At 35.4% G+C, this 20,548-nt stretch overlaps 1 protein-coding gene across 3 annotated transcripts in view; it reads right to left on the bottom strand.

Annotated features, from left to right (window-relative positions):
• Positions 1-347: 347 nt before the first annotated feature.
• Positions 348-20,548, bottom strand: part of LOC144293967 (uncharacterized) — a 1,010,193-nt gene continuing 989,992 nt past the window's right edge. For all 3 annotated transcript variants that reach the window (XM_077865362.1, XM_077865366.1, XM_077865377.1), the window contains 2 exons: positions 2,710-2,882; positions 348-540 (listed from right to left, as the gene is read on the bottom strand). Coding sequence is in view for 1 of the 3 variants with exons in the window: in XM_077865377.1 (XP_077721503.1) it covers positions 2,724-2,882 (159 nt within the window). In the remaining 2 variants the exon portion in view is untranslated. The remainder of the gene's footprint in view (positions 541-2,709; positions 2,883-20,548) is intronic.

The following is a 20,548-nucleotide window of genomic DNA, read 5'->3' as shown; positions in this document are numbered from 1 at the left end:
GGCTTAGAATGGACTTGCATTTCTACATGTCACTCTGTCAGCCTTCCTTATTATTGTCACTGCAGTTATCAGCATGGCCGATGCATTTCTATCTTATCTCTTACCTCCTTTTCTGTGTTCTTATCCATTTGGAACCACAACGTAGGAGCTCTGGCCCTAGAGTGGACTGAATGGCTGCTTTTCTGAAACCAGCTGGATATGATCAAGAGAACAGAACGGGAGCGCTTTGCCTTTCTCACTTTGGAGAAGACTCTTAGAAACTTCTCTACTCCCAGGTCCCAGGTTATTGTAAATTCCTTATGTTGTCAAAGGGGCCAATCACAGACATAGACAAAATTGTCAAAATATTTGCAAAAATTATTGTCAGCTGATAGGTTTTATTGTTGCAGAAACCTTAACATCTTTAATTTCATATTCTAAGCAATGGGACACTTGATAGGTGTAAGTGAAGTAAAACGGACTGTTGTATCACATTGAACTTCAAAGAAGAATGCTTCTTTTATTTGTCTGATTTAGTTTTCATATTTCTTGCTTCTGTGCCTGTGGAAAATGGAAACAAAGCTGTTTGTATGTTTAGAAAATTTCAAGATGGCCACTGTCATCTAAATTAGAATTTTGGCTTGTTTCCAGTTTGCGTAGAGCCCTGGCCCTTTCTTTAATAATAATAATAACAAATGCAAACCTAAAACAGTTTTGGTCTTGGGTTTGCATTCCATCCATCTTCTTTGAAATGTTAAAACATCTGGTTTTAGGGGAAAAAAAAATCAACTTCAACATGCTTGGAGAGAAAAAGGCAGCCCACAAAATAAATCAGGGTCAAGTGTTGTTATTTCACGGGTAATTATAAAGCAGTCCAATTTATTAGTAAATCTTGCATCATGCTTGCTTATAGCCACAACTGTTGCAATTGTTCTTAGATTCTCATTGGAAAGTGGCTAAATGATAAGCTTTAGGAAAATATGGGGCCAACTGTCATGGTAAAGAATGCCATGTGGTCTTGTCATACCTTGCTTCCCTAAGTTTTCCTTCTTGCAAGTGAAATTGTGCCTTTGTTTAGTTCATTTTCCCAATTAATTCATGAATTTTTACCAACAGTTACTTGGAAATAAAAAGACGCCCACAATAAATTATTGAAAAGAAAATGCTTGCTAGTTTAATTGAGGAGCAGATGGTTGGCTCAAAGGGTCTTCCTACTGTGTTTCAATAGCACAGCAAGGAAGAGGGGGACAGGTTGCAGTGGCCCTGTTAAGCTAACACAAACAACTTGGAGGAGGGTGAGGCTCAGCATTTCGAGAAAGCCAGCTACTTTGAGACTTTAATTACACTTCAAGGAGACTCTTCAGTCTCTCTTTTCAAGCAGAAGGGCTGACAAGGGATTTTTAAACAAGTCTTTAAGAGAACATAGACCCTGGCTGAAAACATGAAGTCCACAGTGTTCAGACCAGGCAAAACCAAGGCTTAAAGAAGGCAAGGTCAGCTTTACTTTTCTCCAAAGTCACTACACATTCATAGGAGTTTTACACCATCAGGAAATGCTCACTTATTCACCACCTGTTGAATGTGTGTCTGTTTCTCCAAAGAACCTGAAGTCTTCATTTTTACAGCCAGTGAAACAAGCCATTTCCTAGTGCTCTAAATTCCTTTTTCTTCTTCTGTTTTCATCAGGTCATCCAGATTAAGATACCCAGAAGACTGATAGCCAAGCAGAAAGGAATTAGCCTAATTGCAAAATACAGCAATTTGATTAGGACACCATATTTAATGGTTTTCTCTTTGGGAACTTTGTGTATGTAAATAAATTGTTTGACTTTTTTTCTTTCTGTCAAATAAATCCAGCCTGAAGGACAATTTATCCCTATCATTTAAAAAAAAAATGGAATGTAGGCAATACTCCATGTTTTCCTACCTAGTGGGGAATTACAGCATTTGGTAAAATTCCAAAACCAAACCAAGCCAAACCTGACTGTCCAACTTTAAATGTCTGTTTATATTAAAATAAATTATCTCACAATTATCTGGACAATTGACAAAATCTAGAAATGAATAAAATGGGAATAGACACTATAAAATCTTTAAATTAAAAAATGTGTGTAGTTTACTTATGGGTGTGGTCCTTGGTCATCAACCAGAGCCTACATATTCTTATTTCACGTGGGATTCTAACAAACTTGGTTATCTCACTTACTATATTGCAGGAATTGATATAGTGTGATTGGAAGAGAAAGACTACTTGGAACAGGAAGATCAGTAGCAGAAAGAAGTAATAGTTGGCAACAGGAACATGGCAGGAAAGCTCTTAAGTAAAAAAGACATTGTAACCTGGATCTATTTAATGTGGGATCAAAAGCTACACCCTCAGGCTATTTATTGTTTCTCAAACATCCCTGGGAATAATAACAACAGGGAAGGCTCTTCCTCTCTAGTTCTTCTCTTGGAGATTCTGATTAAGTATGTTTGGTATAGGACCCAGGAGTCTATACCTCACAGATAATACAGGCCATCTTTAGCAACGTTTGGGAAACTGTGCCTCTAGGGTTTGCTAGTTTATACAAAGCTCCGTAATTGATATGCCAGTGATAGCCCCAAGACATTAAGAAGAGGCGAAATCAGATGACTCTTTCTCTGTTTAAATGGGTAAAGGATAGTTTAAACATATTATCTAAGTGTTTCTGTCAACAATGGAGTAGTTTCAATAGCTGTAAGACTCACTTCTCTGTTGCTGATCATTCTCTGTCAACTGGATATTGGGTCAAGTAGTGTGTATAGAGCCATCCTCTTGAGGATGACCAGTAGAAATTGTGAATGACATGATTTGGATTAAACTTGGGCTCCTCATACATGGCATTCTTCATCATTAGCGGCACCAAGTAGAAAATAAGCACCTGTAAAGAACATAATATTTTATTCAGGTGGAATTTCAGGTGAAATGGTTTTATCTGTAAATCTATAAAATTATTCAACACATCTTTCGGGATTTTTCTCCCTCTTCCAGTGAAGATTTCAACAGTGACTTCTCTCAATCCCAAATCCTGCTGTCTTTCGAGGAGAATTCAGTATCCACTTGGGTGACCTACCTTCTAATAACCCAGGCTTTCAGTTCTTTGTCTTCAGTGGCAATGTGATGTTTATCTACAAGCCATTTCAGCTGTCCTATTCCATTACTGCATGTCAGCTCTTGTTATAACCCAAACTTCTTCTAAGGCATCAAATTCAACCATCTCACTCCACAATGGTTGAATTTTATGGCTCCTACTCTTCCATTTACATTTTTCTGCCACCCAGTTCCAGGATGTGTGGGAACTTCTGATCCCTCTGGACAAGTCTATTTTTGCCTTTATATCTTTCTCAGACCAACTTCGATGTGCTATCAGTATCCTTAACTGTTTTGCCCCCTTGTCCTTCTATCATATTTTTCTGAGGAGACCAATGCTGGATAAATGTAATTGGCCAATCCTAGATCACTGCAGTCCTGCAGCTTGTGAAAATCAAACAAACTTGAAGATAGATGCCACTATATATTCATGATATCTGAAATCAATGTTCCTCAACAGGGCCCAGTGACACTTTATTAGTTGGCTCCCTCTATTGCATTCACAGTGGTGCTTTCAACACTGCTTCGTGTTCCTTGAACCTCTGATCTTCCCTTCTCCTCCCTCACTCTCAGCAGATAATCTTGTCTCTAACTTCAAAGAAAAAATGTAAGGCATCATAAAGAAACTCTGTCAACTATCCACCAACTTTCAACTGTGACAGTGCTTCCTTCTTTTCTGATTACTGCCATTGCTCGTGGTCTGGAGCATTTTTATCCTCTTCTCAGATATCCCATCTTTCTTTTGACTTTGGTCTCTCCTTACTGATCAGTTTTCACAGTTCAAATATTTCTCATATTAAAAAAAAAAAACCTCTGTACCAATTTTCTCTTTCTCAGAGCCCTTCCATTTGACATGTATCTCTCTTGTGTTTCATCATGGTTAAAGTTATTGAATGAACTGTAAATTCAGCTGCCTTTCTATCTCACCTCTGCTTACTTGAACCTAAATAATTTGACTTGTGCTTCTAGGTCTCTGCTGAATTTGCCTTGCCAAGTTCACACATCTATATATGTCTTTATTACTAAACCCAAGAGATAGTTCTTAATGTACACTTGACCCATTCCTTTTTTTTTTTTTTTTTTTGGCTTTAGAACCCTCATATTCTTATTGCTGTTCTGTTATTTCTTTTTATCTCTTTTATGGGACCTTTTTAACTACCCATAAATTTGGGTTTCTTCTGGTCTGCATTATTGGTCCTTTACTTTTCTCACTAGATATACTCATTTATGTTATAGTTTCTATAGCATCTATGTTCTGATGGTTCTCAACTCATATCTTTGATTCCTATCCCTCTGCTAAGTCCAGTCCTATATAACCAGTTTCCATCTGCATTGGTTCTCATACACATGTTGGTCCACTGTGATGTTCTCATCCAAACCACAGTCGTGTCTCACCTGGATTATTAAAACAACCTCCTAAGGGCCTCTCAGCCTCCAGACTTGGCCACACTCCTTACATACACTCCAGTAAGGAGTTTGTTTGTTTGAGGGGTGGAGAGGCAGAGGGGGAGAGAGGGAGAGAATATTAAGCAAGCCCCATGCCCAGCATAGAGCCCAATGTGGGATTTGATCTAAGATCCTAAGAACATAACCTGAGCCAAAATCAAGAGTTGGACACTTAACCGAGTCATCCAGGCGCCCCAGAATGATATTTTTAAATGCAAAGCTGATCCCAGACCCCTGCTGGAAAACTTCCAGAGGTTTCCTATTACATAAGGTAATGGACTATGGCTCACAGGGGTCCTCTATGATCTCAGTCAAACTAACTTTATTAGAATTTCTTCCATGAGTTCTGTAGTTTGGTTGTACTAGACCTATTTACTTTTCTTGATTGAACTGGGCTTTGTATTTCTTTTAGACCATATTATACTGTTATTTTCTTGGCCTAGGGTGTTTTGCTGTCCCCACTTCTATCTATATGCTGTTTATGTCTGAGCCTAGGTGAATTTCACTGGGAATCCTTCCCGATTGTTCAAATTGGGTGATACAATTAATGTGTTATGCTCTGAGAGCATCTTACAGTTCTCCTCTTTTAGTACTTAGCATCTTCGTTTTTACTCATTAAACCAAATGATCCTTGAGAATAGGAACAGTGTATGTTGGCTGCTGCTGTGGCATAGTTCTGGGACAAAATAAGTGCTCAATGAAGAATAAATTAGTGGATGAGTAGATGTCCAGATGTAGGAAGCTTTACACAAGACTGGAGGAAAGACATGAGAAGTAAAAGCTTTTTGATGAGATAGTTACAGAAACTCTCTCTCTCTCGTGTGTGTGTGTGTGTGTGTGTGTGTGTGTGTGTGTCAAAAAGGAAAGTACTATTTCTTTCCTAGGCTTTTTTCCCTGAGAGATTTTTCTCATCGGGCTTTACCATTGGAAAAAAGGAATCACAATAATACTTTCATACTTAGGAAACAGCATTCTTCAAAGTGTAAATATAAGAATACCGGACACTGCTAAATGTCATTCCCTTTCCATTGCACACTCATCCAGACTCCCAGAGCACCAGATTACTAACTTAAATGTTATTTGTTGTGGGAGGTATATGCAGGTGAAGCAAATCTGCTAAAATGCCACAGGAACTCCTTTTGAGGTAACATTAAATTGTCCTTAGTAATATTCTCCTTTTTTATATAATATTTTTCATGATGACAAAATATGTAAGCATAACTGCATTTTCCTAATACCAAGTGATAAAATGGTATCAAAAGATTCAAGTAAGTTAAGCAGATATTTTTTATTGGTCTTTTATGATACTTTTCTCTAGTTCCATTTTCCATAACTATGCAAAATTACATTTCTCTAACTTTAAACACCTTGATCATTCCTCTCTCCATACCTTTCAGTAGAACATGTGTTTGAAAGAGTTTTATCCCTAACACAATCCATGTGACCTCTATGTCTTATAAAATGATTTCTGGTGGGAATGCTAGTGATTTTGAGGATCACATGTAATTTCCTGCTGAGCTGTTTAGCATGTGCAAATTACCATTTGACCTCCATAGTGACATATTTGTCATAGCAATTTTCACTTCTAGTGAAACGAGTTAAACTGGCTCAGTAAAAGTGATTTTAAGTAGTAATTCTTCATGCAAACCTTTCACATGGATCTGCCACTATGTGTTTTACAGATTGATACCTAGGTTTCAGATATTTCTTTTCATGTTGTTTTTAATAAGAAGCACAATATTTCCATAACTCATATTTGGAATGGTTCCTGGTTTTGGAAGCAGATTATTAAAACTGAGCATATGGAGGTCTTAAAGTAGAACCTTATGGGGGAAAAACAGTTGATCAAGTCTATTTTGCAGCACTGAAAAATTAAATGCTTGCAAAATCTTAGTAGAACAAGGTTTATTCTTTATAACTTAAAAAAATCCCAGATTAGTGAGCTGTGTTGGGTAAGTTAATAACCACATTGAAAAATCTTTTATCATGATTATTTTTAAACAACTAGATTGTTCCTTTGCCTACATTTTTCCCCTTCTGACTGTACTCTTTGCAAGCAGTCAATGGGCTTTGTTTTCCCAGTGTAATATTAGTTTCAGGTGTACAATTTTGTGATTCAGCACATACATACAACACCCAGTGCTTATCACAAGTCAGTGAGCTTTTAAAAGACAGTCTTGAAGAGGAAGTTGAATTTCTAGTCATTTATTTTGCAGATGAAACATTAAGAAAAAAAGGTGAGGTTAATTCTAACTAAATAGAGTAATGAAGTAAGAATATAATGGAAAGAACTGCTTCCTTGCATGCCAAAAGCCAGTAAGAACACAAGCTTTGCTCTTGATTCAAATTCAGTCACACACATATATTCATTTCTCTTCTCCATAGACTTGCTATTTTTTCAAAGGAATATAATCAGAAAATTTTATACTATGCAAATGTACATGGTGATTGCCTTTATTTCTTCACTAAAATTTTCTTAGTACCAAATGCCCACATCCTGCTATGCCTTTGATATCCAAAGACAAATAGGATACTATGCCTTAAATAACTCTAGCAGAAGAAAACGAAAACATTTTAAAAAAATGATTGCAGTAGTATATGAGACATGTACTCCTGGAAGTGTATTTAAGGTGCAATGGGAATACTGAGCTAATTAGGCATTCATTAGACAGACACAGGCAGGAAGGAATAAGGGCATCTGCAAAAACAGGGAGCCATTAAGAATGCACTTGTTAAAAGAACTGTACCTCATTTGGTGTGGTTAGATTTTAGGATGCATGTGAGGAAGTGGCAATGATAACTCTGAGAAGATAAGCAGAACATATTCTTATGGCCACTAGGAAACTGTTCACGGTTTTAAGCAGAAAAATAACCCAATCAGACTTGGTTTTGAAAAGATGTCTCTGGCATGGAATATGTATTGAAGGATGCTCATATCATTAAGAGACCAGTTAAAAGCCTTTTGCACCCAAAGATGCTGAGGGCTTTGAATTGCAAGCCATGCACTGAGGAAAAAAGATGGGACATATTTGACAGAGTTTTAAGGAAATCATAACTGACTAGAGTTTTTGAATGTGAGAGAAAAGAAATAAATCAGAGGTGGCCTCTGAGTTTCTGATTTGGGTAGTTGGGCTTATCTTGGTGGTGTTAACCAAGAGGAGTCTGTCATCTTGGAAAGAGAAGAAAATGCATTTAGTTTTGGACTTGTTGGTTTAAAGAAACCAGTAGGACATCTATGTAGATGTATGTAGTTCACATGTCTAGTGAACTATTGTTTTTAAAGATTTTATTTATTCATGGGAAACACAGAGAGAGAGAGGCAGAGACCTAGGCAGAAGGAGAAGCAGGCTCCATTCAAGGAGCCCAGTGCTAGCCTCAGGACCCCGGGATCATGACCTGAGCCAAAGGCAGACGCTCAACCACTGAGCCACCCAGGTACTCTCCAGTGAACTATTAAAAATATAAGCCTAAAGGTCAAAGACGAATGAAGTCTGGGGAATAGATTATAAATCATCATCAGAAAAGACATTTAGAAAGATTAGATTATCATAGGTGTGAGGAAAACATTTTGAACCTGATTAATTTGATGTTTCCATTTTTTTCATCCATGGAATACTTTGATGAAGTCATTTTGCTATATCCATTTGGTATGTGAAAGCATTAGAATTGGCAATTTTTTAAAAAGCTAACATTCAATAATTGTTTTTGAGGACATATTAAAAATATCCAAAAAAATATCCATGACAACAGTTACATGCAGAAGAATGAAATTGGACCATTCTCTTACACCATACATAAAGATAAACTCAAAATGGATGAGAGATCTAAATGTGAGACAGGAATCCATCAAAATCCTAGAGGAGAACACAGGCAACAACCTTTTTGAACTTGGCTGCAGCAACTTCTGGCAAGACATGTCTATAAAGGCAAGGGAAACAAAAGCAAAAATGAATGATTGGGACTTCACAGCAAAGGAAACAATCAAATATAAAAGGCAACTTTAAGAATGGGATAAGATATTTGAAAATGACCTATCAGATAAAGGGCTAGTATATAAGATCTATAAAGAACTTATCAAATTCAACACCCAAAAAACAATCCAGTCAAGAAATGGATAGAAGACATGAAATGAGTGGGGAGAAATTAGAGAGGAAGACCAACCATGAGACACTCCTGACTCTGGGAAACAAAGGGTTGCAGAAGGGGAGGTGGGTGAGGGGCGGAGTAATTGGGTGATGGGCATTAAGGAGAGCCCATGATGGGATGAGCTCTGGGTGCTATACTATTATGTTGGCAAATTGATTTTATTTTTTATTTTTTATTTTTTTGGCAAATTGATTTTAAATAAAAAAGAAATCCATGACATCAAAACCACAGAGTCAAAAAAGCTGTATCAAAGGACTTCTGAAACATCCTTGTCAGAACCTTGTCCCTTAGAGAGTGTATAGAGTAAGAAGAAGATCAAATCTTGAGAATTCCAGTATTTAGAATGCAGGCACATGAGAAGTAGCAAAAAAAAAAAAAAAAAAAAAGAAGGAAAATAGAGTTAGAAATTTAGAAGAGTTGAGAAAAGTGGTCTAATGAGCGTTACGAAAGAGAAAATTTGTGAGGAAGAAGAGTCTGCTGATGAGGATTCTGTAGCTAGGAGGCTGTTGCTAATATTTTCTGTATTCAGGGGTGTCATTTGGACAAAAGTCCAAAGGACAGCAGATTGAAGGAATGGAGGCAAGAAAGAGGTCCAAAAATCTGTTGCAGAAATTTTGTCATGAAAATGAAAAGGGGAATGCAACACTAGTATGTAAAGATTTAGGATGTTTTTGCAGGGGTGTGGGGGCAGAAGATGGGTTATCTGAAATAATTTGAGATGGGAGAAAAGAAGCTAGGAGAGAGAGAGAGAGTTTGAACATACAGGGAAAAGATTCTTTACAAGGTAGGAGGAAATGTGGCTACTACTCTAGGAGACAGGCAGGAACCATATCTTTGCCTCTGAGACCAGAAATTTATAGTGAAATATAGGTGCCAAGTTAGGTATGTATATATGTTGGGGGAACAGATGGAGGAAACTCTGAACTTCATTTCAGAGGGCTGCCATTTTTTTCACTGAAGTCTAAGTTATTGAAGGCATTAACTGAGGTGAAAGGAGTCATAGTGGCCAAAAGGTAAAGGCCAAGGGTAAATGTTTACAAAAACTTCCCTGAGGAGTATAAGTGAGAGCTGATTAGGGGACACAAAGATATATGGGATGATGCTGAGCATCAGTGCAATATTTTAATTTATAAGGAACTAATCTTAGATCTGAGGAAAGGAAGGGAGGGAGGGAGAGAGAACGGAAGAAAGAAGGGAGGAAGGAGGGAAGTAGCAGTGTAGATAAATTTACGATGTGTGTTTGAGGTAGGAGGGACTGTGGAGAAGGGAGATACTGAGTAGAGGGAGCTCTAATAGCCTCTAATTTCAGGGCTTGGCTGGAGGCAGCCAATATGAGGGAAGGAGTGAGGGGCCATTGATATGGGGGAAACTGATGATGGTTTCGAATAGCTACTTTAGAATTTGGGAAGGGATTTGATTGGCAACATGTAAAATTATTGTAAAATTAAGATGCTAAAACACCTCACATTGTAAAGTGCAAAATATAATGCCACCAATCTGCCGTGTGTGTGTGTGTATGTAATTTTAAGGATGATAAGCAGATATTTGTAGAAATGGAGAAGGGTCGGAGATTTTTAAGGAGGTCATGAGGACAAAGGGATAAGAAATGTGAAGACTCTGGTGAGGAAGAAAGAAGTAAGGATGAATTTCAAAGTTTAATGTATTAAAAATATAAGGATGAAAGTGGCTAATTAAATATTTTTGATAAAGCCTAACCTGTGATAGCCCATTCATTTTACTGTAATGCAGATATTTTATTTCTTTGATTAATGATTGATTTATACTTCAATTATCCTTGAGGGCAGAGTTCATGTGTTTTGGTTTCTACCCTCGTGTCTGGGCTAGTCATCTGCAAAAAAGCAGATGCTTTCTGCTGGTTTTATGAACAAATGTTATTCCCAAATGATTCTTGCTATCTACTTATATTCTAAGAAGAAATAATGAAAATATTTTATTTTTTAAACTTGTCTCACCAGAATAGTGACAGAGATAGGTTTTTGGAGAACGGATGACACTGCTGGACAGTTTAGATGAAAAGTTCATGTATAGGATTGTCTGTAAAGGTCAAAGAAGGGAGAAGTTGAACCAAGGCTCAAGTAGAGCCACAATTAAAATCTTTGGATAAAAAAAAATACATTTTATAAGAAGGAAGAGTAAATTCTTTTACAGGAAGATAAATTATTTCATTTTATTTTATTTAAAGAACTTTTAATTGAAGTATAGTTGATATATAAGATTATAGGAGTTTCAGATGTACAACATAGTGATTTGACAATTCTACACATTATGAAATGCTCACCATGGTATGTGTCGTTACCCTCTGTCACCTTACAAAATTATTACAATATTATTGACTGTATTCCCTATGCTGTACTTTTCATCCCTGACTTACTTATTTTATAACTCGAAGTTTGTACCTGTTAATCTTCATTATCTATTTTGCCAGTTCCTCACCCTCCTTCTCTTCTGGCAACCGCTAGTTTTTCTCTTAGTTTAGGAGTCTGTTTAATTTTTTGTTTTGTTTTTTCAATTCCACATATAAGTGAAATTGTGGTAATTATTTTTCTCTGACTGACTTATTTCACTTAGCATAATACCCTCTAGGTCCATCAATGTCATCAAAAATGACAAGATGTCATTCTTTCTTTTTACGGCTGAGTAATATTCTGTTGTGTATATGAAATCACTTTATTTTAAATAAAAACACTGAGTTGCATCTCCCTGCTGATGAATGATGTTGAACACCTTTTCATGTGTCTGTTTGTATGTCTTCTTTGGGAAAATGTCTATTCATGTCCTTTGCCCATTTCTTAACTGGATTATTATTTTTTAAAAGATTTTACTTATTTATTCATGAGATAGAGAGAGAGAGAGAGAGAGAGAGGCAGAAACACAGGCAGAGGGAGAAGCAGGCTCCACGCAGGGAGCCTGATGTGGGACTGGATCCCCGGTCTCCAGGATCACACCCTGGGCTGAAGGCAGTGTTAAACCGCTGAGCCACCTGGGTTGCTCAGATTATTTGTTTTTTGGGTGTTGAGTTTGAGTTTGAGATTTTGGGTACTAACTTTTTATCAGATATGTCATTTGAAATATCTTCTCCCATTCTGAAGATTGTCTTTTATATTAGATTGTTTCCTTTCCTATGCAGGAGCTTTTTATCTTACTGAAGTCCCAATCATTCATTTTTGCTTTTGTTTCCCTTGCCTCTGGAGACATAGCTATTAAGAAGTTGCTCTGGCCAATGCCAGAGAGGTTGCTGCCTGTGTTTTCCTTTTGGATTTTGATGGATTCTTGTTCCACATTAAGGTCTTTCATCCATTTTGAATTTATTTTTGTATATGGCATGTGTTCTTTTGCATGTTGCTGTCCAGTTTTCCCAACGCCGTTTGTTGAATTTGTATATTCTTTTCTGCTTTGTCAAAGATTAATCGACCATATCGTTGTGAGGCCATTTCTGGGTTTTCTATGCTGTTGCATTGATCTATGTGTCTGTTTTTTGTGCCAGTACCATACTGTCTTGACCACTACAGCTCAAATGTCCACCAACTGATGAATGGATAAAGAAGTTATATACATATATATATATATATATATATATATACACACACACACATACACACACACACACAATGAAATATTGCTCAGACATAAAAAGGAATGAAATCTTGCCATTTGCAATTACATGGATAAGGATAGAGTGCATGATGCTAAGCATAGTAAGAGAAATATAAATACCATATTATTGCCCTCAGATGGAATTTAAGGAAAAAAAAACCCAGATTAACATGAGGGAAAAAAGAGAGGCAAGCCATAAAATAGACTTTTAACTATAGAGAACAAACTGAAAGTTTCTGGAGGGGATGTGGGTGAGTAGAAGGGGTAAATGGGTGATGGGTATTAAGGAGGGCAGTTGTGATGAGCACTGGGTGTTGTACGTAAGGACGAATAACTAAATTCTACTCCTGAAACTTATTACACTGCATGTTAAAGTTGGAATTTAAATAAAAACTTGAAATAAAAAAAACTGAGTTGGAAATTTGATGAGAAAAGGAATTTGGGATATCGAGCCAAATATTAAGAAACATGGTTTAGTGTTTTGTAGTGGTTTTAACATAATCAACTGAGACTAAGTTCTCTGAGTGAACTTGACTAGGCATTCAGTTCTTCAAACTGAAATGAGCTTTACAATTCCTTGCAGGACACTCAGTCCTCGATCTTTCCTGGGATTCTATAATTATATGGCCATATACTCCTGGCTCAGTGGACCAAAAAAAGAAGCAAGACCACAAGTCCAGAATTATTTTATAACTTATTGCCTCTCACTTGATACTTAATGAGTTCCCTTATATTCACCAAATTATAGGAACATTTTTATCTTATAAATATTTGACACTATGAACAAAATTAAGATCTTTTCTGTTGTTTCCTTTAAAAAAAGGTAAATACATGGTGTTGATTCTAGTTACGGCCCTACAGCAGCCACTTAGATTTTCTGGACTCTCCAGAGTCTTCTCTCCACTAATTTGATCTTCAACCTGCATAAAGATACAAAGCTAACTTTGCTATAGTACTTAAAAGGATAAGGGAAGTGGCAGTGAAGAATCTAAACAATGCGTTGACTCTAATTAAGGCTGCTTCTAAACATGTGCTACAAAAGAAAAGACATATGGTGTGTTTTAAGAGATTATGTCTCTGATTTAAGGGTTAGCCTTTAAAAAAAAAAGAAATTTAAATAAAAGTAGAATTTGATGTGCAGGATTTGTCATCATTAAGCTATGTACCTATAACCATGCCCTTTTGCTGATAGAATCCTTGTAGTGAGTTTCAGAATTACATGATAAATTAAGTCCTTAGTATCTAAGCTTGGTCAAATTTTAATTGTAAATTTAGAACTCAGAATTAACCAGATGCATACTTCTTATTTTCCTTTTGCTAGACTTCGGTGAAATTTAAACAATGTTGTTGAATGTTGAATGCTTTCAGCATTGATCGATAATTTAATCAGAGACAGTATATTTCAAGCATTGTAATTGCTTTTTGGTTTTAAAAAAGAAATAACTAGCAATCTAATGAGTTTGAAGAACATGTGAGAGCAGATTTTTGTATAAATTTGACTTTGTTTTCAATTGAACTTTGAAGTTAACGTTTATAAACGTTTTTGGGGCAGCTATCTGGTTATGTTTAAGGTTTTATAACCCAGGGCAGTGCAACTAGCATTCGATATATTGATGGTTAGAGAATATCATCCAAATTTAGGTCTTCCTTCATTCACTAGATCCATTCAACACATGTGTGTATAACAAATGCTATGTGGGGGTGCTGGCAGGTAAGATTCTGGTTATGAAGAAATGATACATTAAAAGGAATTTTGCAAAGCTTTGAAAAAAGGGCCTTGTGGTTAATAGCAAAGAGGACTTACACTGTATGGCAAAATAAGAGCAGAAAGAAAATATTTGACTAGAGCACAGTATCAAGAACACATTTTTACACAATAGGGTTTTAAGAAGTATGTATTAAATAATGAATGAATGAATGTATAAGTTTTCTTTCAATTTCCATGTTATAAATATGTACTGTGGCAACTCTACAGACAGAAATCTCTTTGTCTCTTATTAAATAACTGTCTTGACTAGATAAACAATGAAAAGGATAGCACTGGGAAGAGAGGAGTTGTAATGGAGAAAAACATCAGGAGAAGAAGATATTTTTAGAGAAAATAAAGAGTAAAAATTACTATGATATTTTTCAAATGTTTTCATCAGCTATTTTATTATTTCACATATAATGCTACACTTTAAGCACATATCTCGACAAAGATGAAATGTTTGATGGTTTTTTTTTTACTCATAAAAGAATACTTTTTAATTATCCTTTATTTTTGTTATTTTGACTAGTATCAAAACTATGTGTGAAACACTATTGTTTTAAAAATGGTTAATGGTGTATTAGTCACTAATAATCTCTAGAGGAGCACCTAGGTGGCTCAGTCGGTTTGCTATCTGGCTTTTGATTTTGGCTCAGGTCATGATGAACTCAAGAGATTAAGTCCTGCATTGGGCTCAGTGTAATATGCTTGTCCACTCCCTCTGCTCTCCTCTCTCTTTCTCTCACTCTCAAATAAATAAAATCTTAAAAAAAAAAAAAAAACTCTAGATATTTCTCCTAAATTGAATTACCTAAAAAAGCTTAAATTGTTTTTTGCTGACTCTCACGCTTAAATGATTTATCTTTACCTGGTTTGGATACTTCTTAACTTTCTAATCAGAACTGGCTTTATAATCTGGTCTCCCATCTTCATTTGTTATATACTACAATCTGATTTCTGCCTCCGGAAGCATTCACAGCAATATGTGTACATCAAATGGTTGAAAAACTGGACTTATAATAATTATCTTGATTTCTAAAATTGTGTTAAAATATACAAAGCAAAATTTACTATTTTAACCATTTTTAGAAGTGAACAGTTTTGTGGCATTAAGTATGTTCACATTGTTGTGTAACCATCACTGCCATCCATCCCCAGAGTTTACTGGGGTGAAGAATACTTCACTGAAACATGGTACCCATTAAACACAAGCTCCCCCAATCCTCTCCCCCACTAGTGTCTAGCAAACATCATTCTACTTTCTGTTTGTATATATTTGACCTTATATAAGTAGAAACATACAGTATTTGTCTTACTGCATCTGGCTCATTTCATTTGGCACAATGTCTTCAAGGTTGTAACATGGTGGCTTATGTCAGAATTGCCTTCCTTTTTAAGGATGAATATATTTTGTTCATCCATATTCTCAGCAATTCTTTCTAATTATTTTTTGATAGTTACCATATTAATGGTTGTGAAGTGGTATCTCATTATAGCTTTCATTGATGTTTCCCTAATGATTCGTGATGTTAAGCATCTTTTTTGTATGTTTGCTGGGCATTATGTATCCTTTTTTGGAGAAATATCTATTCAAGTTCTTGCCCATTTTAAAATCGATTATAAGTTTTTGTTATTAAGTTGTAAGAGTTCTTTATATATTCTGGATATCAATCCCTTTTTGAGTATATGATTCACAAATGCTTTCTATGGATTGCCTTTTTTTCACTCTGTTTTTAGTGATCTTTAATGCAAAAACATTTTTTAATTTTAATTAAGTCCAATTTATCCATTTTTAATTTGTTGCTTGTTATTTTTTTTGGTGCAACATTCAAGAAATCTTTTGCCAAATCCAATGTCATTCAGCTTTTTCCCTATGTTATCTCTTAGAGTTTTATAGTGTTAGCTCTTATGTTTGGGTCTTTGATCCATCTTGACCTAAAAATTATATATAATGTAAGGTCAGAGGTAGCTTTATTCTTTTGCCTGTGGATTTCCAGATTTCACAATATCATTTCACAATATCAATTGATATTCTTTCCCGATTGAATATTCCTGACATCCTTTTTGAAAATTATTTGATGTAAGGGTTTATTTCTGAGCTTTTTATTTATGACTATTACTTATTTTTTCTGCAAGTGAATAATACTTATTTTTACTAAGACTTCATTTTTTTAAGAGCAGTTTAAGATTCACAGCAAAATTGAAACTAAAGTACAGATATTTCCCATATACTCCCTGCCCCCACTCAGACAATTACTTTTTTTTAAATTTATTTATGATAGTCACAGAGAGAGAGAGAGAGAGAGAGAGAGAGGCAGAGACATAGGCAGAGGGAGAAGCAGGCTCCATGCACCAGGAGCCCGACGTGGGACTCGATGCCGGGACTCCAGGATCGCGCCCTGGGCCAAAGCCAGGCACCAAACCGCTGCGCCACCCAGGGATCCCCAGACAATTACTTTTTAATGAACTTTTTATTTGGGAGTAGTTTTAGATTTACAGAAAAGTTAGGAAGAGAGTACCTGTATATCTTTCACTTAGTTTTCCCTATTGTTACCATCTTATATTACCATGATACATTTCTCAAAATGAAGAAGTCTATTATCTAAACTCCATGCTATTCATATTTCACTGATTTTTCCATTAGTGTTCCAAGATCTAATTAAGAATAACACATTGCATCTGGTTACCATATTTTCTTAGTCTCCTTTGATCCGTGAAATTTGTCAAATTTTCTTTATTGTTCCTGACTTTGAAATTCTTGAGGACCATTGGCCAGGTATCCTGTTGAATGTTCCCAGTCTGGATTTTCCCAATGTATTTTTATTATTCTAGATGTTTCTAAAGAATATTACAGAGGTGAAGTACCCTTCTCAACATCATATCAAAGGTTACATTAAACCCACATGACATCACTGATGATGTCAATCTTCATTGCTTATTAATGTGGTTATTTGCCAAGTTTCTCCACTGTAAGGTTTCTATTTTTCCTATTCCATGTTTTTTTCATTAGAAGTGATCACTAATCCATACTCAAGAAGAGGGGAATTAAACTCTCCTCTCCTGGAGGGAAGAATTTACTATGTTATTTGGAATTCTTCTTTACGAATTTGTCTCTTGCTCTCATCAATAAATTTATTTAATCACTTATTTATATCAGTATGGGTGAGTATTTTATACTTTGGGTTATATTCCAATGCTCCATTATTTTGTTGATAAAATATTTCCAGCTTTGGCCTTTGGGCCCCCAAAGTTGGCTCCTGTGTCCTCTGATGCACCCTCTAGTCCTTTGTATTTTGCACCAGTACTATAAGATGCTCTAGGATTATCTTTTATTTTCTTTACCCCTCTAGAATCTGTCATTTCTCCAAGAATACCTCGTTGCCTTTTTTTTTTGAGAATGGCTTTTAAAAACCAAGATCTGACACAAATTAATTTTTCAGTGTTATATACACTGGTTTTTGTTACAAGATGACTTATGTTGGCTTTCTATTTTTATATGGCTGATGTTTTGTTAATTAAAATTTAGAAATATATTTGATATAAAATCAGCTATTTATATCATTTTACATACACAAAGTTGATATTACCAATGTAGAACTAACATGGAATGTGCTCTGTATTAATTTTCCAGTAGTAAAAAAAATAATAATTTTCCAGGAGTGGTGATGAGTTGTTAGTGATTTATCCGTACCCTTTGACTGGAGAAAATAGAAGTCGAAACCTTGAATTTATCAGGCCAGCTTCTCAAAAAAACCAAAGCCGTTCAAGCAGTATGATAACCACACATGTTCAGTGGTTTTGTTAAACAAAGATTTATGTTTTATTAAGGTAAGATTTAACCTTTATGATTTATTCACATTATAGAAACTCTCTTAAAGTTATGTTATGTATAATTCTTGGAAAATTCAGCATCAAGGGAGTTCCAAATTTTCCGGAAAAATTTGCCATGATGACGGATCCAGAGAGAATAATTGCTGACTGCAGACTTATTTACTCCTTTTGGTTTGAAAACATTCAATCAGTATTCTTTACTTTGTAAAAGGCAGACACTTAAGGGTAATTTTTTCAAAAAGATTTTATTTATTTATTTGAGAGAGAGTGAGCACAAGTGGGGAAGAAAGGGAGAAGCAGGCTCCCAATGAGCAGGGAGCCCGATGCAGGGCTCAATCCCAGGACTCTGGGATTATGACCTGGGCTAAAGGCAGACACTTAACAGACTGAGCCACCCAGGGGCCCCTTATGGGTAATTTTTTTAAAAATTCTTTTTCATTGGTATTTTTAAAAAGTCTTTGAAATAGTGAAGACAGTGTTTATTCATATCTTCAGCTTTAGGAAAATTAACCGATTGCCTCTTACTCCATTTTAATTCAGTGTCTTCAAAAGAAATACAGTTATTTTTCTTTTTAATGAAAATGGTAATGCTGTACTATTTAGCAAATTTATCAGTCTTTATTAATAAACATTGAGAGAAAAAATAATTTTGTGATACATGTGAATCTTTTCATCTAAAATATAATACTCAGTGCTATTAGTACATGTTATCTATTCTGTACATCTGTGAAACTTTACCTTCACAGTAAACTTTTAGATTTTTTTAATGAGACAAAAATGAAATATACTTACTTTTGAGATTATTGAAAACAGTACTGAACATAGTATATGAGACATTATGATTCTTACTAGATACTATGAAAGGTCCAAATACCCTGCTTTCTCCATATGAAGAATAAATGAAGATAATACTTTTTCCTAATTTTCAGTGACTTAAGTACACTACATATTCTCATGGCCCTGAATATTGAGTAGAATTTTTTATAGTTGGATTCTTCACTCTAAAAAAAAAATTCTAGCCAAATGATTTTGATTAATTGAGACTGTCTAAAAATAAAAATCTGCCATGGTTACCACGGGTTTATCATTTCTCCTATGGACCACATTCAGCCCTCTTTCTGTGCACAGAATTTTCATTGTCTTTCAGCCTGCACTGCTTTTTTGCAATGGAGTTTTAAATATACACAGTTGTTTTCAATTAAGAAATTGAACAAGATCTATAGTAGAGACGATGACAGGACATGTATACATCCATTTTGATTGCTATAGAGTTTTTTTGTTTTTGTCTTTGTAATACAAAGGTGGCCTTGAGGATTGAATACCATATATGCAAAAGTGAAACTAACAAGTCTTTATACACTCCCTATGTGGTTATCAGTTCATTACATAAATAAATTTCCTGCCCTGTAGGTACTTAAAATGTGCAGTAAGAATATCTTAGGGACATCTTCTATTATTCAGCTTTAAGCAGCACACTACCAAATTTTGCCTTGAATAAACAAAATAAAACTCTACCTTTACTTAAGGTAGTTATTAACATGGGTATGGTTTATGTAATGAGGTCTGTCCTTATATTTCTAGGTGCTTTTTGCTATCAACATTAGCAGATGACATCATCGACCCTATTATAAATCTGTTTTGGTAGAAACCAGCATATTTGTCAGCAAAATTTTATTTCCAGCCTGGTTTCTTATCCTCTATGATAACCACTGAAATACCTTATCTGATGCACAGTCAAGGGTAACCTGAATAAATGAATTGAGATTACATTTATGTGATACTCCTTTGTGAGCTGTTCAATTTTATTACTCTATATAGTTGTCAGCTATGGTGTTCTTCTGAAGTGTAGTTGTGGTCAAAAAGATCAACCAACAAAGATATGAAAACCTTGGACAAACCACTCAGGTAATTTTTCAATTAAGAAGAATAAGATCCCCAAATCCCATTTTAATTGAGAAACTGCCAGAGAAGTAAAATCTTCCCCCCTTGTCCCATCAAAAACCCAGGATAAGTGGAAAAATATTAATGAGGTATTAGCAAGAAGAGGGGTGGTATAAAAGCAACAAAACTAGATTAAACAGATAAAGGTGGGAGTGTACAATTAGTATAATCCTTTACTTAATCTAAACCTGTAATGTAGTGATCCAGTAGCAATACTAAGGCAACTAATTCCATAGAGTGGGAGATCCACTATGGTCAGTTTGACAGATAAGGTGGCTGTAAGTATCTTCCTAATTTTGGTTCTATTAATCTATGTAGTCTATTTTACTATGAAATGGAACTTTCCCTATTGTTTTTGTACTAAGAAGTAGCAACAACAGTTTCGGTGCTAGTCTTAACATGATTGTATTATAATCAGCAGGGTTTTAAAAATTGTCTCAAAGGTTAATCTTGGTGATCATCACATTATACTCACTCTTATTCTTATCAGTTATATTTAGTGGCAGATTGCAAGCTTTCCTTATTATCTTGTTAAATCAAGAGGTGAAAGCCTTTCAAGGCATCTCTTTTTAAACATCTTTTATTAATGCTAATATGCCAGATGGGAAAAATTAAAATGGTTCTGTTCTTCATGCTGCCACTACCCACAATTTTACCACATCATTTGCTGGTTAAGGAAGCATACGAAAATGATAGGTAGAGCACACAGTTGTAAAAGTTCAGAAATG

The sequence above is a fragment of the Canis aureus genome, chromosome 2, assembly GCF_053574225.1.
Source record: "Canis aureus isolate CA01 chromosome 2, VMU_Caureus_v.1.0, whole genome shotgun sequence".
Classification (NCBI taxonomy): Eukaryota; Metazoa; Chordata; class Mammalia; order Carnivora; family Canidae; genus Canis; species Canis aureus.
The sequence above is the reverse complement of the archived record's forward strand: the minus strand, read 5'-3'. Positions and strand labels throughout refer to the sequence as shown.